Source organism: Arachis ipaensis, chromosome B4 (assembly GCF_059453495.1).
Source record: "Arachis ipaensis isolate K30076 ecotype BB chromosome B4, ASM5945349v1, whole genome shotgun sequence".
Taxonomy (NCBI): domain Eukaryota; kingdom Viridiplantae; phylum Streptophyta; class Magnoliopsida; order Fabales; family Fabaceae; genus Arachis; species Arachis ipaensis.
In genome coordinates, this window is record NC_142439.1 from 1,148,424 (window position 1) to 1,170,812 (window position 22,389).

Genomic DNA, 22,389 nt, shown 5'->3' on the forward strand with positions numbered 1-22,389 from the left:
GTTAAGTATTAAAGTGGTTTATGAAATTACACTCGAACCTCAAAGTAATATCTAAACTTAATAGTTATCCGATTTTATCCCTCAAGTTATACGTCGGGACCCACAATCATCTTTCTAACAATTTTCGTGCACCTGACTCCATCGGAAAGTTGATCTGTACTCCTCTCTAACACATTGGCAAAGAGAAAACGACGTAGTATTGTTGTGGCACATAAATAGAAGAAAACGATATCGTTTCTCTCTCAAAACCTCAATCCCTCAATGTTAAACTAACGTATTGCCTTCCTCTCGCAAAATACAACACAAACAGAGCTGTTTTCTTCTCCCCTACCCTCATCAATAGGGTTTGTGTGATTGCTGTAACTGCAACGATTTGCGTTTAGTCTCTCTTGCACAGGTGTGGTCATCCATGAACGTCTTGATCTGCCATCAATTATTCTCAGTATTATTAGAAGTCTACACCAGCAAAACACAGCTCTCATCCTTATACACAACTTTCATTCTTACATTATCATTCTTCTTAAACTAAATTCTCCTACCCTCCTGAATACAATATTCACACACATCCTCTTTAAACTCCATCTTTATAGTGAATGTCATTCCAATCTCAAGCGTAAGTTCTCCAAACCTTCCTCCTTCTCTGAACACAGGAAAGACCTCATCTGAATCAACCTCCTCCAACTCATCCTTAGAGTTCGGAGGAGTCTCCACCTTCCAAATTGTTACGGCCACAGTAATCGCACAAACGCCATTGATGAGGGTAGGGGGAGAAGAAAACACCTCTCTGTTTGTGTTGTGTTTTGAGAGGGAGAGGCAATACGTTAGTTTAACGTTGAGGAAGTGAGATCTTGAGAGAGAAACAATGACGTTTTCTTCCATTTACGCGCCACAACAATACTACATCATTTTCTCTTTGCCAGCCTGTCACGAAGGAATACAGATCAGCTTTCCGGTGGAGCCAAGTGGACGGAAATTGCTAGAAGGACGATTGTGGGTCCCAACGTATAACTTTAGGAATGAAATTAGGTAACTATTAAGTTCAGGGACTACTTTGAAAATCGAGTGTAACTTCAGATACCACTTTGAGACTTAACTCAATAAAAGTATATATATTTATATATATTATATATACCGGGGCGGGTTTAACCGAAACCCGACTCTTGTCCCGCCCCGCCCAAGAACCCGCTCTGTTAAAAATCCGTCCCAGTGCGAAGGTGGATAATTATCTACCTCAAGCATATAGGGGTGGGGTGGATACCCACGGGTTTGGATAGTGTTGCCACCCTTACCTGTACAGAATCATATACGAAAATATATAAAAGAAATTAAATATTTTAAAAGAAATTGAAAACACACATAGTAGTTATTACAATAAAAGTTTTATAAAATTCATTAAATCTAATAGTTAATTTGATTTTACTCTTATGTTAAAACTGATTTGAGTATGATCTAACATGAGATGAACTTTTCTTGAACCTTTTCATTATCATGGCTAGGGATGACAATGGGAATCTGTAGGGAAGATATCCCTTTCTCCCCTCCATTTACCCATCTTGTCCACTCCTCGTTATAGGTCCATGTTTAATTATTCATGCGGGAATGGCGGATACCTGAACTCTAAACCCTAAACCCTAAATTAAACTCTTCTATGGATAATGCCTTAAATTAAAAAAAAATTATATTAACACAAAATACATAACTATTAAGGTAACAAAATCTAAAATTCCAAACACATTTAACATAATCTAATACAAACATTAAATATTCAAGATGATAACTTATAACTTTTATATATAAATGAGGGTATTTTAGTAAATTTTTCTATCAATGTAGTTGATGAATCCACATTTCATGGTATTTATTTGTTTTAATTGAATGAATTTCATTGACTTTTCTCACATTTATCCATTGAAATAGCATAGTTTCATGATTTCTTCCTAAATTATGCCTAAAAGTGAAAACATGCTTTTTAGGTCCTTAATTACTAAATTTTATTCACTTTAATTCCATTTGATGTCTTGATGTGTTTGTTGAGTGATTTCATGCTTACAAGGCTAATATGGATTGGAAAAGTGAATAAAAAGCATGCAAAAGTGGAGAATTCATGAAGAAATAGAGTTTGGAGCTTTTCAGCAAGTGTGCGTATGAACAATGATGCGTGCGCACCCACGATCGGAAGTTCATGCTGTCATGCATACGCACGAGAAGAGAATCAGCAAGTGTGCGTACGCACAAGTCCTGACACGTGACTTCATTAAATACAAAACGCTGGCAGCGATTTTTGGGCCTCCAGAACCCAATCCAACTAATTTCTGAAGCTATTTTGAGCCTAATTCAATAGGGAACAAAGGGAGAGCAATTATGTTTTAGTTTAGACATGTTTTAAATTTTTCTTAGATTGATGCTTTGATACTTGTCTTGATTTAGTTTTCTTTACTATTTCTTGTTCTAACATCTTACTTCTTTTAGTTTTACTTGTTATTTCTTTTATTTGGTTATTTTATTGTTGATCAACTCTTGTTAATTTGAATTTTTATTAATGCAATTTAATGTTTCTTTATTTATTGTTATTTAATTGAGTTGTTATTATTATTTTCTTGCATTTGGTAGCTTTATATTTTATTATTATTGCAATTTAATATGCTTTTATTTTCATATACACCAAGTGTTTGATAAAATGTTTGGCTTAGTTTTAGTGTAGTTTTTCACACTCTTTGCTTGGAATTGAGGACTTTGGTGACTTTGAGTCATTGATGTCCATTCTTGATTGATATATTAGGGTAGTTAGTTGATTTGGTTTCCACTAACGTTAGTCTTTCACTAAGCTAATTAGTGAGTTGGTTAAGACTTGTAGATTGAGATCAATTATGCCTATTTGACTTATCCTCGATGTTAGGGTTGACTAAGTAGGATTAACTCTTCATAACCAATCTATGTTTATGGCCAATGGCTAGGATAGGTAACCTTAACTCTCAATCCTTACCAAGAGGTTTCTTATTACATTACTTGCCTCTTGCCATCAAACCCTCATTCCCTCATAGCCAATAATTGAGGACTCTATTGCAATTCCTAGGGAGAACGATCCAAAAATTAAAAATTCCCGACTATTTTGTGTTGATTGTGACGTCTTTGAATTAAACTTTGATTGAGAGTTAATTGTTGGTTTAGACTATACTTGCAACGAAGAAACTCTATTTTGTGAAATTTTAAACATGCTTTTGGATCTCATCAGTAGTTAATAAAACTCACCCTTCATATTTAGGATTTTTCCTCATTGATATAAAATATTATCTGAGAACTCATGTCAACAGCTATTCTAGATGTGTTTTGGTATTGAAATATTGTTGGAAGATAGTAGAATAGTAAACAACCTCCTGATGTATGATATTGAGGTCTATGAGCTTACTCTTTAATGAAATCCATGAATTTTCTATCATCTTGTAACAATTTAAGAGTAAAATATACGTTCTTATAAGTATCATGGAATATTCGCATCCTCTTTGAGTATTCAAGAGGAGCTGTAATAATTTTCAGAACTTCTTAAAGAAATATTGTTTAAAATCTCACTTCCAAGATATTTATAAAGCAACTACATACACTACAAGAAAAATGATGGGGATTTATCAGCGGATTTATCAAAAAATTCTGCCGGTAATATGTTTACCATCGAAATCCGTTGGTAATGATTTAATGGCGATTTTTTTCGCCCGCCGCTAATTACCGTCGAAATATTTTCGTTGGTAATTTTACCGTCGGATTTTTTTTTTTGGTAAATTCGAAGGTAATATATTATTAATTAATAATTAAATTAATAACTACTGGTAGATTTAATCGACGGTAAATTTGACGGCAAACTTAAATTTTTTAAAAAAAAGTGTTTAAAACTTAATATATAACAACAAATTTCAGCAAATAAAAAGAATTTACAAACAAAACTAAAAAAAATCCTAAGAAACCAGGACAAAGAATTTGCAAGTTTCACCAAGTAAATACAATTTACAAATAGAATTCAATAAATAAAAATCTTAAGACTTGAAAATTTTAAAAATCATAATAAACAAGGAATCAAAACATAGAATGAATAAATCATACTTAGACTCTATTGGAAGATGCAACCACGAAGGCGTAGAGACTGAGAAAGATGGAGCATCACGGTCGCCACAACGACATGAACGACTATCGGGTAGTCATCCAAAAAATAATTATCAGAAGTGGCAGAGAGAATAAGAGACAAACTTAAGACTATCTAAATAGTAAAAAAGGTTTAGTCAAATACAGTAGCAAGCATTCTATGTATCAAACTAATAAATTTTATAGATAAGAGGAAAACATTAGAAAATGATAATCTTATTGAATAACTTACCACATCCTTAGGCTCATCCGGTTCTAAATGAAGCTTTGCCGGTAAACTTCATGATTGGACATTGATAGTTGCTGCCTGTGCAATTTTCCGTTTGATAGCCTGCTTTGTAGCTTCAGTAACTCGCTCAACTTAAGCATCAAAAGAAATTAATTGCTGAATATATCATTTTCCATCTTCGCTACAAACAGCCTGAACTTTACTGCCAATAAGATATTTGTCTTGAGGATCAGAACTGATATCCCACTCCTAAGAGTGAAATAACAGAAGCAGTTAATTATAACCATTCAGATATACAGTTTCACTGATAGTCAAAATAGAAAATAATACATACCACTTCATTATCCTTATCTTTTGACAAAGTAGAAGATGTACTAGCATTTGGACTGGCATTTGAATTACATATTTCATTATATTGTTCAATTTCTCGAGTCTAGAGCAACTAATTCGTGTTCATTATCAGCAAAAAGAATTTATAAACCAATTCAACAATTAACAAAATCAGCATATTCATAGTCAGCAAACCCAATTCCTAACCTAATTCTACAATAAAATTAGCAACAATAACATTTCAACATTTTAAGATCAACCTCTTGCCTATTCTAATCAGATTCATAAATCATATTCTAATCAATGAATCAACTATTAACAATAAATATAAAATATTAAAATAACTAAGAAAAACTTACATGTTTATTGTTGTTGCAGCTGCAGAGTCAGGCAATGCAGTGCATGCAGCAACATCTGCAGAAGAGAGGCGACCGAGGGATGGGGATACTGCACAGCGTGGCGAGACGCAAGCACTCACCAGGCATTGGGTGCAGTCATGGCGGATGAGCAGAATACAAGACAGAGGGAGCAAGACACCTAGCAACGAGCACGTGTTGGACGATGAGCGGAGGCGATGCGACGAGACGCGAGCGTGCGGTGGATTTGGCAAGAGCATATGATGCAGTGTATCCGGAGGAGACGCGATTTGCAAGCACACGATGTGGTGGATCCGGCGAGAGGCGTGACGACGAAGGCGAGCATATGGTGGTGGTGAACCAAGGTGAGAGTGAAATGGCAGGGGAAAAGGGGGCGGCGTTGTGCCTCTGTGTGTGGGAGTGAGAGAGAGTAATGCAAAAATGAGAAGGGAGGGTCTGCGATTTGAATTTAGGGCAAGATTACCATCGGATTTATTGACGGATAAATCTGCCGGTAATGTTTTGCGAGTGACCAAAACGCAGTATTGCATGCTTTGCTGTAAATCCGACGGTCATGCTCGTGCCAATTTTTTCTTTTTCCCTACATTTATTACGGGTGGATTTATCATCGAAAAATTAAATTCGACGGTAACTTTTTTACCTGACGAATTTATTGTCAAATTTGCCGATAAATTCGTCGGTAAATCCGCTGCTAATGTTCGACATTAAATCCGACGATATTCAGCGTTTTTCTTGTAGCGATATACATAGAATTTTTTTCTAATAAAGTGGATGACAATGATAAAGTTTTATAGTCTATATAGTACTAAATTATAATAGCTGAAAGTCATCTAAATATTTTTTATAATATCAGCAAACCAAACAAAATAGATGCGTAGTACATGTTGTGAAGACTTCAAATTTAAATAATTACACATATATGAAAATAAAATTGAATATAAACATATTATTACTTGCAAGTACATAAGTCAACTTTTCAATTATGAATTATCTTCTTTCAAGTTAAACAAACTTTGTTAAAAATAACATAAGTCGAATTTCAAGTATGAAGATATGACCTTTTAGTTGTCATTTAACTTAAAAACATAGACTTGTGATATTTTGTCTTTTCAACAATATTAGGCATATAAGAAGATTTATTGTAACGTAAATCATGGAATGAAAGTTTAATCACAAATAGTTCTTTTTCTTGGATATCATAGCCAAATAAATGTCATATTGCATCACATTCCAAAAAGTATCTACAATTATTAAACTAAGGGTAAATACTCTTTCCGGCCCCTGAACATTTTAAAGTGGGACATATCGCACCTTTATCATTCAGAAATCTCTACCCGATCCTCGACCAACGACATAAGTGAGCAAATCGACCCCTGTGACCGGTTGCTAACAGGTGACCTGGTTGACGTGTCAGGTGGATGCTGAGGTGTCAACTGAATGTGCCACGTGTAAGTAAAATTTGTTGCAGGGACTCAAAACCCCCTCCCTGCAACTCAAACGGCATCGTTTTGTTGGGTTAAAATTCCCCCATTATTGAATGATTGAAAAGGTTTAGGGTTTGCATCTTCTGGCTATCTGAGAGGACCTGCAACGGTGGGCATGGCAAGTGCAAATTCTGGTGCTTCATGGAGTCGCGAGAAAAGATGCGGTGGGGGTGACGAGAGTTGGGGCAGTGGAATGAGTGCCGATGGAAGCATTCTGAAAGGAGCGTCGAGAAGGATAAAGAAGAAATTTGTTTCTCCAGTGTGCAATTGCGGATCATACGCCATTTTGTTCGAATCTGGAACTTCAAAAAACCCTAGGAGGCTTTTCTTTGGTTGTTCCTATTTTAAGGTAAATTTTTTGGAAATCATTTTTGTTTGGGTTGCTGCGTTATTTTGGTAACTTGTTGGAGCTGAACAGTATGCATGTTTGATGTAGAACAACAGAGGACATTGCAAATACTTTGCCTGGCTAGATGAGTATGTTGCCTCTTTTTGTATTGATGAGGAGGTACAAGAGGCAGTATCGGACCCAACAAAAAAGATGGAAGAAAAAATTGCAGAGATAGAGAAGAAGATGGATGAGGTCAAAATCGATGAGATTAACAGTGGTGCTCTTAGCAGATGGAAAGTGTTTGGGTTGATCTTGTTGGGCATTGTAATAGGAAAGGGATGTAGTATAGTAACAGCTGCATAATGTTAATATGCCTTTGACATTGTAAATTTAGTGTTTTGTAATGGGTTCAATGTCTGGATGTAGTGAAAGAAAAGAATGTGAAATTATAATGAACTATGATCCTGGATGAATAGAGTTTGTTTAGTCAGTTATGAGTATTTTCTGCATTTCATGATTTGTGTGTAATTGATTGACAGAATCATGGTAAACCAAATTGAAAACATAGTAAAAATGCAACCTTTTCACAAGGGTTAAACATTGTCATTTCACAAATCCAAGCCATGTGAGGTAAAGTTTCCATCTCGGTAACAAAGAAGGTACACCAGACAAAGTTTACAAAATAAAACTCACACACTATGTGAGTCCAAGTAGTTTTCCAAAAAAACATGTCCCTAAACATATGCAGTTTTCAGAATTCTGGTGCAGCAGCCAGGAAAACATAAACAGCAAGACAAACAGATAAGTCTTATAGTCTAAAATTCCTAGTTAACTAAGTCTACTTTGGTGGCCTGAAATTTGGGGTTGGAATGAACTTCAATAAGTCTGAAGTGGTTCCTCCACTTGATGCAGCAACTGTTTCCTTGGTGATGGCCTCAAGATTTTCTGCTGCAGATGCTGGTTGGTGGCTTGTTTGTGGAGACAGAGGACCTGGTGGCCTACAGGTCTTCAGCTTGGGCCTGAGTCTGGCACTTGGCTGGGCTGGTGGTGCAGGACTGGGCTGGGATGGTGGTGCAGGAGTGGGCTGGGCTGTTGGTGCAGGCCTTGTCTGGGCTAGTGGTGCAGGACTTGGCTGGGCTGGTGGTGCAGGTCTTGTCTGGGCTGGTGATACAGGACTTGGCTGGACTGGTTCACCTTGAGATTGCTATTCAACAACATCCAAAATAATCCAGTTAGTAAGAAAAAAAATGAGTAAACAACTTAGACTGCATAGTATACTATAACATATATCACTGTAGGGGCAGATTGAGAAATTGGCATTTCCTCTTGTGGAGCATGTGGCCTCTTGGGCATCTTTTTCTTATGCTTCTTTAGCTTAGCCTATTCCAGGAGTACAACAATAATATGGCAAACCATTCAGCAACAAACATACACACAACCAATGAAGCCAGTAAACCTAAAGAACAAAAAGTATAGCAAAGTAAAATTCAGATATCTAACCCTAATTTCCTCTAAAGTAGGGTTCGGCCTCTGATGCATGAGTTTGTTCTGAGATTGGCCAGAAGTACCACCCTGAACAATGAGTTAAAAATTCAATTAACTTTGGTAGTATTCCATGGCTGCAGAAAGAAAACTAAATTGTGGAAAAAATTATTCCATACCTTATTAGTTCTCCTCCTTTTTGGTTGCCAGTTAGGATTTTTTGGTGCTCCCTTACATCATTTGAAGTAGTGGCCAGCCTCTCCGCCTTTGCTACAGGTAACCTGGAAGGTCCTTCTAACCTTGCTGCCATCAGTTGGAGCTGGAGGGGTAGCTGATTCCTTTCTCCTCTTAACTGGTCTACCAACAGGTCTCACTATTTTGGGTGGATCTTCCTTCAGTTGGTCAGTTGGTTCCCAAAACTCCTCACTGGGTACAGAGTTGATACAGATGTCATATGTCTTCCTTATTGCCTCCATAGTGAGAAATGGAGACACGAAGTCTTCAGCTGCTTTTACCCTCACTCTGGATATGGCTGCAACAGCATGAACACAAGGTACACCTACATTACAGAATTTAGCAATTATAACATCTGTCATAGCTCAACAACATTGCCAAAAAAAATTGAAACTGATTGACATGCTTTCACCTAACCTGTGAGCTGCCATAAGTTACATGTGCATGTTTGATTTTTCAGGTTAACCCCCAGCTTGTGTGTATTCCTGGATACCTCAAACACAACCCTGTCATTGTCACCACACCATTGAGCATTCCACTTGTGAATTTCTGGCTTAATCCATTTGTCCAATTTCATTTGTTGTACTGGAGCCAGCTTTCCTTTATATGCCCCTAGGATCCTCTTGTGTCTAGCCATTTTGTTCATAATATGAACCCGTAACTCCTCACACAGTGTCAGAATTGGTTTCTCCCTAGCCTCCACAATCACTGCATTCCAAGACTCACACATATTGTTTGTCACAGCAGCGTTCTTAGGATAGTGACTGAAAAAAGCCCTACACCATACCTTAGGGTCAAACTTACTCATGTACTCCCAAGCTCCATTACTCACAGTTTTCAACCTATCCATAGCAGCCTTGAACTGAACTGGAGTTGTGCTCCTAGCTGCTTCCCAAACACAACCCTTAACCTGTTTGTCCCTAAACCTCTTTTCACAGTTTTTCCACATATACAGCACACAGTTTCTATGAAATGCATTTGGCATCACCTCTTGGACTGCCCGAACAAGACCCTGTAGTATATGATATCACACATTTAATCTAACAGAACACTTAACAATACATGATGCTAGCTAGTAATTATGAAACTTACTTTCTGTTGATCAGACATCAAATGCCATCCAAAGAGCATGCTTGACCCGAAATCCTCCTGAAGGCAGTTCAGAAACCATTTCCAATTATCAGTGTTCTCAACCCTGGTTACACCAAATGCGATCACAAAGACATGATTATTTGTATCCTGGGTCACTGCAGAAAGCAATTGGCCTCCATAGTAACCCTTCAGAAAACACCCATCCAAACCGATGAGAGGCCTGCACCCATTCTTGAAGCCTTTTTTGCAAGCATCAAAACTGATATACAATCTTTGAAACAAGTTTGGCCCTTGTGGTTGGGGTAAGGTGTTCATATGTGCTATGCTCCCGGGATTGCTTTTGTGTATCTCATTCAGATAGTCCCTAAGCTTCCCAAATTGAGCCCCTTCACTGCCCAACACAGTCTCCCTAGCTTGCTTTATTGCTTGTGTAATCATCTTCCGATTCAGTTGAACATTATAGTCTTCCTTTATATGCTGCATTGCCTCCCTAGGTGTCAACTTTGGTTGCGTTTTTAGTCTCAGCCCCAATTTCTCAGCCACCCATTTTTTATCAGCAAGGTTGCTGCCATAATCCCGGCCACATGTGTGCTCATTGTGGAATGTCTTGACCTCAAAAGACTTGGTAACCGAGTTCTTCGACACAAAAATCAGCTAAGGACAATCTTCCTCAGCACAGGCTGCTCTAACTCTCCCCGGCTCATTTTTTAGGTACATGCAATCCCTTTTATCTTGCACAAAGACATCCTTAAGTGCCCTTTTAAATTGCTTCATAGTTGCAAACTGCATCCCTAGTCTAAACTGCACCTCTCCAAATGTTTTGCCCTCATTAAATTCTGGCCCAGAAGGGCCCCTCTCATCATCAGATGAAACTGGAGTCACAAAACCCTCAGACTCATACTCATAAATAATATCATCACCATCAAGGAATTCCTCACCAGCCTGACTTGCAACCCCTTTCTGCCCCACATTTCCCTCACTAGCTGGGCCTTCCATATTACCCAGATCCGGCCCAACACAGCCTCCACTACCTGGGCCTTGGCCCAACCATGAATCTCCACTGCTAGGCCCACTTTCCCTTTCTGTATTCAGAACATGCTTCATCCTCCTCTTACCAGTATATCTCCTGGAGGCCCTTCTCTTTGCCATGGTGTTAGGTGAGCAAGACTTCCCATTTTTCTTCTTTTTACTTTGTACATCAACAGCCTCCTCAGAACTGTCAGTTTCATACCCAGGAGGAGGGGGCTTGTAAGCTTCATCTTCAGCACTCTCGTATGAATCGTAGGAGGAGGAAGAAGATATTGAAGAATCTGTCACCGCCAAGACATCCTCATCTTCAGATACCCATTCCTCCTCCACAGGCTCATCGTTAGTTACATCAGGGATATCCACTCCATGATCAAAGTAAAGGTGGAACTCCTTTAGATTATGCCTCATAGTGAAGTCGCACATATTGTTGATCTCCTTATCATCATAGAGCACATGCAGACCATCCTCGAACTCAATAACAGTTGGGTCGTGCCAGTAGATTTGTTTGTATGTCAAGTACCCCAAACCCTTGAAAAGTTCCTCCAAATCCTTCTTGTTTACGAAATCAATATCCATTGGAGAAAACTTCTCTACCTTCCCGTCTAAGTAATGTAGCTTACCATTAGCTCTAACAAGCTTTCCGCCATGGTTAAACACAGGGATCACAAACACAGACATCTGCAACATTTAAAAACAGTTTTACCGTAATGCATAATAATGCCACCAACATTATCATCACTATAACCACTACATACAAATTTCATTACCCGGATTACTCACTACATTTATCAACCCCTAGCATTAACAAACCCTAATTAAAAACAGTATTTCTTCGTAACCACTTTATCCATTAATCATACTAATCATCTCGAACGTAAAGCTCCTCACATCACACCCCGCATAGACATGCATGGAAAACAACTATATTCTTAACTAACACAATGTGAAAATAAAAAATCTGAACTAACCTTTCATTGCCGTCTCACACAGTGAACGTCTATGCCATGCACACGTTCGTCGCAGATTCGATTATCCCACACTTCCGTTCTAGCATCGTGCAAAGGTTCTGGAGGGAAACAATGGTGGAAGATGAAGTGTTAGGGCTTTTTAGTGAATGAATGAAAAGAAGAGGGAGATTACAGTAAATGTACATCGAAAGTGAGGGAAAATGTTAACCCAACAAAACGACGCCGTTTGAGTTGCAGGGAGGGGGTTTTGAGTCCCTGCAACAAATTTTACTTACACGTGGCACATTCAGTTGACACCTTAGCATCCACCTGATACGTCAACTAGGTCACCTGTTAGCAACCGGTCACAGGGGTCGATTTGCTCACTTATGTCGTTGGTCGAGGATCGGGTAGAGATTTCTGGATGATAAAGGTGCGATATGTCCCACTTTAAAATGTTCAGGGGCCGGAAAGGGTATTTACCCTTAAACTAATTTTTAATTTTATCAGCAACTTATGTTTTTTTATGGTGAATCACTAATATTGTATATAGTGATTGTTATATGATATTACCCTTGTATATTGTTTAATGGTTCAGTTTTAATAAACTCATTTAAGTTTAGAGTTATGTATTCAATCTTCATAATTCTTACTTTTCTTCATTTTAATAAAAAAAATTAAAATTATTTTTTCTAATCTTTGTTTTACAAATTTTCTACTATTAATACATTAATAATCTTTTTTTGAATATCCGAAAAGTATTCAATATAAAGTTATTCTCATTGATTATCTTTAATTTGTCATCTTATTAGAAATAAAGTAATTACTAAAATTATTGAGTTAATATTCAAATTGGTTCACAAAATTATATTTGCACTTCAAATTGGTTTTCAAAATTTCAATTTAGCTCCTAAAATTAGCATTTATGACTGACATTAATTCATCAAATATTTTTCTTTACAGCATGTCGATGTGACATATTGATATGGCATACTAATATGGACTATCAATGTTACTAGTTAAAACATGGTTCGACCATGTATATTCGGATAATGGCATGTCAGTTAGTGATAAACTACTTATAATGTGCTTTTGAGATATTATATTATGATTGAGATATTATATTATGATTGCAAGTGATTTGATTTAATCCCTGAATTTTGCTAAACTATTTAATTTAGTCTCTAAAATTAAAAATCATAAATTAAAGTAGTCTTTACACAAATACGAGAACAATAAAAAAAAATTAATAAACTTAAAAATATTAAAAATTTGATTCGTCTAACAAAATTTAGTGATTAAATTAAACTACTTATAATAATGTCATTGAGTGACATGTGAACAACTAATAAAATGTTATTTGGAGTTTCAGCTATGTTAAGTGTATCAAAGGTTCTTGTAATGCTTCTTGTTTTTTCTCCTTTGTCGTAATGTTTCTTTAAAAGATTCTTCTTGTAGATACCCAACAAGTTGGGTTCTTGCTATCCGTGTTAAACTAGCATGTGTTCCAATCAGATCCATTCACAAACATGGTCGATTACCTGTTTTTCAGCCTTTATAAGTAGGACCTACAATGAGTAGGGTAGGGTTTGGACCTTACTCTAACATTATCCGCGAGTTAAAAATTTTATTAAAATTCTATCTTATCTTATTCGCGGGTTGAGAATCTCTCAACCCTAACCCTAAAATTCTAAACCCTACTTTATCCAATTCTATCCGCAGAAATATCAAATTTTTTTAAAGTAAATATAAAATTCAATCATTTTGAATTTTATACATATTAATAACATAAAAAATAAAAAATTAATGTTCTAAATTATCAAATTAACTAAGTTTAGTAGTTGTTCACTTATTGTAAATCATTACATAAGGAAGGTTGTAGGTTCAACTCTCACTTTCTTTACTATATACCTAATTTTTATAAAATATGTGTTATATATGAGATACGGGTCCCGTACCCTACCCTACCTGCGCGAATCGAATAACCTATCCTATCCGAACAGATTGGACCGAATTGGATACTCACAGATAGAATACAAATTGCCAGTCCTATTTATAAGCCCCTTCTATAATCCATTCAAGGCACATAACGGTGCCCAAGAAGGGGAACTGTGCAATATGATATCATTTATTCCTTATTCAATAATCAATATGATATTATATATGACTATATTATATGTACACTAAAATCAGCTATTGAAATTAGCTATTAGTATAAAATATAAATATATATTAAAAATAAATTAAACTACATATATTTATACATAAATATATTAATAATTAATTTTAATATAAAAATAGTATTTTTGTATGACTTATTCCTTATTCACATAAATGATTAGACATAGGAGTTGTCAACATTCATAATACATAACAAAGATGATTACAAGTGTAAACAAAAAAGTTTAAATATGATGGCTAGATTCAAGTCCATGACAACACTTATAGTTAACGGAAGTTACCTCCATTTCATGTCCACACTTAACAGGGCATGGAATATGAGCTAAAATATCCGTGGGATAATTAACAAATTCTCTATGTGCACATTTTTGTTTACGCTTGCTTCTCTCATGCTCATAGTGATGTTTAAAACCAGAATCAAAGCTTACTTCTCTATACAATCTTCCCTTCTTCCAAGCATCAAAAGCTTTCACTGTGTAAAGCATAGCTTCACCTTCACCAAGAAGCTTCACCTGACGCCCTTTACTCAGAACTACCCATCCGTTTGGGTCTTGTTTAAGTAACAGCAGCTTCTGTATCTCTCTTGTTACAGAGTTTTCTTCTTCTTTTTCTTCATTCTTCTTCTGTTTCTTGGTGGAGAGTAGTAAGTTGTCTATGGCGATCCAGAAGCATGGTATAATCTTTGGGCTTTCCCTTCCAAATTGATACCACTCAATTGATGTGGTTTCTGGTGATTTCATGCTTACATTCAAGTTCTCCAAAGCTGTAGTGAAATCCTGGATCCACTTATTGTTGGTACTACCATAGATGAACAGGTAGCAGCCCTTCTCTATCTGAATTCATGGGAAAAAAATTATTATTTTCGGATATAAGGTGAAATAAAATTTGTTTGTAAATAACAAGAAGATAAATGTTAGGAGCCGACAGAATCAACTGAATTTATTTAAGGAAAAGTATAGAGACAATTCGTTTAGTGAACAATGCAGTTATGCATACAGTAACTTCTCTTTTCCACTTGTGATTTCTGTGATTTTCGTAGGGGTGTAATGTGTTTTTACTTTATTGGACTAATTTTAAAGTCCATTATTCACATTGTTTATAAAAGTCATTGTCTATCTAACAAAATCATTTATTTAATCTAGCTCATTTAGTTTAGTAATTCAATAACATACTTTATCCAAAACGATAAATTCTGATGGTTCTCTATCATTCCTCTAACAATAACGTATATTTTTATGACAAAATTTTGTTTGTAAATAACTGTAACGCTCTCTCATAACACTTTTCTCTCTTTCTATACATCTTCCTCTTCCTCTTTTTTCTCCATTGCGTTTCTCTCTAGGGCTGGCAATGGGTAGGGTAGAGTAGAGTTTGGACTCTACCCTAACTCTACCCGCGGGTTGAGAATCTCTTAATCATAACTCTATCCGCACCTTAAAGTTCTAAACCCTACCCTACCCTACCTATAGAAATATCAAATTTTTTCAAAGTAAATATAAAATTTAATCATTTCAAATTCTATACATATTAATAACATAAAAAATAAAAAATTAATGCTCTAAATTACTAAATTAACTAACTAGTTTAATGGTTATTTACTTATTGTAAGTCATTACATAAAGGAGGTTGTGGGTTCAGCTCTCATTTTTAATAAAATATGTGTTATATATGAGGTGTGGGTAGGGTAAGATATGATACACCCTAAACCCGTACCCTACCCTACTCGCAGGCATACCCAGACCGTACCCTACCCTACCCGCAGCGGGTCGGGTAGCCTACCCTACCCGAACGGGTTGGATCGGGTTGGATACCCACGAGTAGGGTATGAATTGCCAGCCCTACTTCCCTCTTCCCTCTAAGGGGTGAGATTGTTGAGGTGGTGGATATATAGATAGTAATAAGGGACTAAGAAGGATAAAACATAAACAATTATAGATGTTTAGGTGCAAATATTCACATACCAATTCCATTATTGATGGACTGAAATCGGTGAGTAGGTTCCAAAACCAGTCCCATTGCTTTGTAAGACGAATGTGATCAGAAGCTCTAAATGGGAATCCATCAATTCCCCATGTAGAAATTGTGTGCTTTGCATCATGGTTCTCTACTTTGCCTTGAGGGCCTATGAGCATTATAATTGCCTTCTCCTTGTTGTACTTCAACACCTCTCTCATCAACCTTATACCTGTTTTGAACTTAAATTCCTTTACCACATACCACCCTTTGTCAAGATTCTCCAATGATACTTTGCTTGGTTTCTCATCTCCATCACCCTCATCCACTAATTGAATCCATAAAATCTTCAAGTCCTCTTTCTTGTAGCCTTGTATCTCTTTTGGATCTTCCTTTAGTTTCTCATTCATTGATTTTAGTAGTTGAATCTCACTTTCAAAGTTGTCATCAATACTTGAAATGAACAATAATACGTACTTATTCTTGAAATCTTGAACGCCAACCTGCAGTTAAGATTCAAATATTATGGATCAACCATTTATCGTTAACCTTAAGGTAGAGTTTGGTAGAGAGATAGAGACGAAAAGACTGAAACCGAGAGACAGAGACTAAGAGACCGAGATTAAAATAAATCTCAGTATTTTGTTTGGTATAAAGTGGGAGACAGAAATTGAAACAAAAATAAAATTCTAATTTCATTTGTACAAAGGGTAAAATTGGAATTAATTAATTGAAATAAAGGTATTTTAGGTATAAAATGTTATTAAAGTTTCAGTCTCCATTTCTAAAAATTTTAGTCCCATGTGTCCCTACTTTTTGGAAGCACTGAAATACTGAAATTTTGGAGATAGAGACAGAAATTTTAGTACTAGTCTCTAAATCAACAAACATGATACTGAATCTCAATCTCTCAGTCTCTGTCTCAGTACCTCAAAACAAACGCTACCTAATTAAATGTCATAGATATAACCATTCATGAACTTTCTCCTACCAGTTTAAATTTTTGAGAGAAGCAAGATCATGATATAGTATTAGAGTTTCTATAACTAAAAAAATAACGTACTAAATATATAATCATTCGTATACTTCTTTTATAACTTAATTTTTCAGGAGAAGTAGTATCATATACTGAAATTCTAGCCATTAGAAACCGTGAATAATATAAAATGAAAGAAATTAAAAAAAAAAATCACTAGAGACTGATGAATAATACTAATAATTAAACAACGGAGTATATCAGATAAAGCTAAATTATTAATCAGTATAGTAATGCAAATATTACCTGCTGTTCTCTGCTAATTCCATTATTAGGAATAATAAGAGCTTCAAGAAAATTTACAATATCAATATCCTTATTAGTAGTAGTTTCAATGGCACTACTGATAATATCCTTGCGTCTTTTGTAATCTTCTATTGCTCCTACATTCACCATGAATTGAAGATTCTAAGATCAAATAATGTAAGAGAATAAACACCCTTCACTAATTAAAGGCCGCTAGTTAATTACAAAACCTATAATTAACTACCTATTTGCATTTTGCACTTTTCCCGGAGTTCCTTGAAATTTTTGAGAATGGAGTCAATCTTATCATCAAATTTGGATAATTCATACTTATAACCCCTGAAAGAATGAAAGCAATGCCAACTATATGAATTATTTATACACAAAATATTAAAAAAAAAAAACTAATTCTATATATATAATATATTAATTCAGAGTGTTTTTAACAATTAAATCATATTATATATTCTGAGTAATTCTATTATATATTCAAACTTGTGTATATCACTATTTGAAACGCCAGATTAAATATAAAAGTGAAAAGAATAAATAAAGCACACATTAAAACCACAATATATGTGAATGATCTTGCAATTAGTGATGCAGAGAGAATGAACAAGAGTTATTGAAAGAGACATTGAGTGAGAAATTGTTATTAGATTCTGTGTTTACAAAGGCATTTAAGATGTATAGGTAGCGTTTGTTGAGGTACTAAGACAGAGACTGGGAGACTGAGACTTAGTATCATGTTTTTTTGATTCAGAGATTGGTACTAAAATTTCTGTCTTTGTCTTCGAAATTTCAGTACCTCTAAAAAGTGAGGACATAGGGGATTAAAATTTTTAGAGATGGAGACTGAAACTTTAATAACATTTTATATCTAAAATACCCTCATTTCAATTAATTAATTCCAATTTTACCCTTTGTACAAATTAAATTAAAATTTCATTCTTGTTTCAATTTCTGTCTCCCATTTTACACCAAACAAAATATTAAAATTTATTTCAATCTCTGTCTCTTAATCTCTGTCTTTCAGTCTCAGTCTTTTCATTTCTGTCTCTCCACTAAACACTACCATATATACTACTAGAGAAGCTGCACTAACAACCTCTAACAGCTCCTAACAGAATTCACTTTCTAACTAACACACACCTGGTAACTTGCTATCTAAGTTACCAGCTTCTTCTCCCTTAACAGTATAAATATTTTCAGTTGTAAGTAAAGTGTCTTTGCAATAATTAAATATGAGTGAAATCTTAAATATTTTTATTTTTCAATAATTAAATTTTATTATTTATTATTTTTAAATACTAAATTTGGAATCTTTGTTAGTAAAAACTTTTTTATCTGGTGACAATAATAATATATGTAAAAAGAATTTTAGTATGTCTATGTTATGATAACTATAATGACTATTGTGGAAATAATAATATATATCTTTGTTAGGAATATTTTTTAAAAAAATTTGTGTTAAATAATAAAAAATATTATTTTAATTTTAACCATATTTTTAAAATATTATAATCAACGTAAATTTCAATTGAGAGAATTGATAAAGTGAAAGTTAATCACTCTTGATTTTGTAAATTTTATAAAATATGTCCCACTACTTTAATTTAAGAATAATTAACTCCTCATTTTATTATTTTACCAATTTTCTCATTTTAAAAAATCTTAATCCAATCATCTTAACGACGATAGCACATGCATATTTGAATGACCCTGTATATAATAGATTGGAAAAGTATTGGTTACTAACTACTAATATATTATCTGCTAATTTATTGTCAATAATAATTAATTATTATATTTTAAACACATATATAAAGAGATACATTTAAAAAATATATTTATAAAGATACTTTTATTAGATACAATCATAAAAAAGACATTTTTATTAGACACTTCCATTAAACACAATTATAAACAAGAATTGACAGAAGTTGACAGAAATGCTATTGGTAACGTAGCGGGATTGAAGCTTACTTATGAGTGAAGGAATGAATGTGGGTGGCAGAGGTGACAAGGGTGATGATTGCCCAATAAACAAGAACAGGGATGTGATGCAATGTTTCAGCCAAGGCAGGAACATCCTCAATGTTGTAGTCTTCATTATTGTTGGTGATGCACTCATCAATCACTTCCATCACCTTCTTCATCAATCCATTGAACCTACTCAGCTGCTCCTTGTTCTCACTCAAGTTTTCAATCCCATTCAACTCCGCCAACCATTTTCCGAGTTCGTTGCCACGTGGCGGCAACGCTAGGTTCCAGAACTTTCCAAACTCTAACGCAAATGCGGCTAGAGATATCGCTGCTTTTGCTTCCCATGAGTAAGATCTCAACTGTTTCAGTATCAATATTGTTATTTCATCTGCATGTTCATGTTTCTCACCGCTAGCTACACATATCATCTACAGTAATATCCAAAAATTAAAAAACTTGTATTATTTACTTGTCTTTAGAACAAGATATAATATAATCTAGAGTAAATACCAAATTGGTTGTTAGAGAATTTCAAATCAAATGGTGGAAACTCAGGTGCAGTCACGTAAATTTGATAACTAAGAGTCGTTAAATAATTTGACTAAATTTTCATCTAACAGCTCTGAATTATCAACTTCACGTGAAGTCAACTGCATATGAGTTTTTACCTTATAATATTCTGCATTAGAGGAAAATGAGTATTTAAAAATCAGAAATATTTAACAAAAAAAATTAAAAAATAGTCAAAATTTATTTTATTTAATATTTATTAATTATTATAATAATTAATAGATATTAAATTCTTTCTAACATTACTGTTTAGAAATAGAGTTATAACTTTGTTAATTTAAACTTGGTAAAAATTCAGGTACAATCGACTTCACGTGAAGGTGACCGATTTGACTAAATTTTCATCTAACAACTCTCAGCTATCAACTTTATGTGAAGTCGACTGCACCTGAGTTTCCACCTTTAAACTTTGTTATTACCTGGCATGAAATACGCTTTAAGAGAGGGAGTCGCGGGAAAGATATTGATGGAGCCGTTTCTTCTTTATCTTGATTAATTTGTTTCTCATTCTGTTTATAAAAAAATAAAAATAAAAAGAAATTAAATCATAATCATTGCCAATGATCGAATGCTTAAAAATATACAAATATATTTTACCTTGAAAATCAATTCAGAAGTTTCAATTGAATGTTTGATAACATTTGAAGCAACAAGGTGGAGCGATCCATGGTCGTACTTTTCAATACAATGGAAATGTGTTTGGTAAACTTTCTCTAGAATCTTCTCATCACTTATTTCGAATGGATTCACCAAACCCTGATGATGAGTAGTATTACTACTGGGAATTGCCTTAAACATTATTATGTTAGTTTTGGTGATTTAATTAGGCCTATTTTTGAAAGTTCATTAGATGAACACTTTAGAGTGTATGTATATGATGCCTATTTATAGCTAGGATAAATAAAGCAAATTAATTTAGAAAAAGTATATGAAACCAAGAGGTGATCAGCCAAAAAGTAAATAACTTAACTAATTTATAATTATATTTAATTAATTTTATTTGTTTTTAATTTATAATATTTGATATTAATTGCTTTTCACCCTAAATTAAAAATTTGAATGATACATTAGAGAAATAGGGGAGGGGATCACGGAACTTCCAACAATCCCGATTCTTAGTATATAAAAAAATTTATAAAATATATAAAAAAATCCATTTAATATGAAAAAGAAACATTCTGATATTTAGTAGAAGAAACATCTTAATACCTATCATAAACACCATCTACGTAGAGATTTTGGATTCACCCAAAGATATTTAATTGATTTATGGCTGATATCCTCTTGATTCCCTAGCATTGATTTACAATGCGAGGCCGTAAGTAACAAATAATAATCAATAACATTGCGAATACAAAAATTTTTGTAGGTCAACAAATTTTAGTATTTTTATTATTATTTAATCAGTATAAATATTAAATTATTTTAAATAAATAAATTTTATTAATTTATATATATAAATTTTAAAAAATATAAATATAAATTATATTGATTTATTTATATAAAATTCTATTAAATATAAATATAAATATAAATTATTATTAATTAAATAATAAAAAATAATAATATTTACTAGACAGGAAGAATTTTTTTGTGAATATATATAAAAAATTTGATGTAGCTTTTGTGTCCCTTAAGTTTGTCATCATGTGAACTGTATTAATATACCATTTTAACTTGTTCGAGATGGATGTGATGTGATTAGGGGGAAAAGAGCATATCTTACAAAGCCATTGTAGGATTAGATTGCCATACCCTTTTTCTGTTCACCAATGAACATGTATATCTCAACAATAAAAAATTTGAGAAAAGAATTTCGTTACATATTAATACGAAAAGAGCATCTCATCGCTAAAAGATAATAAAAGTAAAATTCGGGACAAAACAATGTACTTTGAGTGTTGTTGATATCATTGTGATACTTGTCACATATTTTATGTTAAACTAGCTAGCCAATTCAAAACCTCCGAATACAAACTTGCTATTAATTAATTCATTTGTTTAACTATAAAAAATTGTTACATTTTATCCAAATATAATTAAATCTTATAAACAACAAAGAGCTACCCATAACCCAAAAATAGAGCTACTAGAGCCAATAAAATAAAACCTTCTAAAATTATTTGATTCTACTAAAATAATTTTTAAAACGTGAATCTCCTATTTCTAATAATATATAAATCGTTTCAGGGTCTTGTGGTTTATATAATATGCTATTCATTACACCTTAGGACGATTTATGCATAGATAGCTTTTGAAAAAACACTCATTAATCGTTCTAAAGTGGCCAACTTTACAAGTTGTGTATAAATCATCCCAAAATGGGAGGATTTACGTGTTTCAAGATAAAAACACAAGGAATTGGTACGATTTATGTGCAACAGCTAACCCTCAGCACTCAGCCACGATTTATGTTCAAAATTGCACACCCTCCACACCAGCCACGATTTACCCTCAACTTACCTAACCCTGAGGAGACTGCGACGATTTATACTCGGATTGGAAGCTGAAGACGTTGTAGTGATTAACCTTGCCACCAATTTCACCGTATCTAAGTGTCGGAGAGAAGGTTGGGGAGGAAGTGAGCCCGCAGCAGTGGGGGAAGGGGCAGTGAGTGACAGCGTGCGGCATACAGCGATGAGGTTGCGACGGCGAGTAGCACAGAGCAACCACTGTGTGGCAGAGTGTGGCACAGAGTGGCGATTTGTGCGGCAGAGTGGAAAGAATCAGCTTTGAGGCAAGGATGACCGC

General features: G+C 34.4%; 2 protein-coding genes across 3 annotated transcripts; both read right to left on the minus strand.

The window, feature by feature from the left end:
* Positions 1-8,142: 8,142 nt before the first annotated feature.
* LOC107635819 (uncharacterized) lies at positions 8,143-10,173 on the minus strand. The gene is made up of 5 exons (XM_016339381.1): positions 9,691-10,173; positions 9,016-9,610; positions 8,646-8,923; positions 8,383-8,454; positions 8,143-8,262 (listed from the first exon to the last, which is right to left on the minus strand). Exons 1-5 carry the CDS (start codon positions 10,171-10,173, stop codon positions 8,143-8,145), a joined length of 1,548 nt encoding a protein of 515 aa, XP_016194867.1.
* A 3,819-nt stretch (positions 10,174-13,992) lies between these two features.
* Positions 13,993-20,496, minus strand: LOC107638339 (protein SIEVE ELEMENT OCCLUSION B-like). Of its 2 annotated transcripts, none has more exons than XM_021120347.2 (7): positions 20,236-20,496; positions 20,058-20,147; positions 19,069-19,427; positions 17,327-17,421; positions 17,083-17,219; positions 15,809-16,303; positions 13,993-14,680 (listed from the first exon to the last, which is right to left on the minus strand). In XM_021120347.2, exons 1-7 carry the CDS (start codon positions 20,434-20,436, stop codon positions 14,072-14,074), a joined length of 1,986 nt encoding a protein of 661 aa, XP_020976006.1. In that variant the 5' UTR covers positions 20,437-20,496; the 3' UTR covers positions 13,993-14,071. The 2 variants fall into 2 exon arrangements, with proteins under 2 accessions (XP_020976006.1, XP_016197055.1); XM_016341569.3 differs by having other exon boundaries at positions 19,069-19,496; positions 20,236-20,494.
* Positions 20,497-22,389: the final 1,893 nt, after the last annotated feature.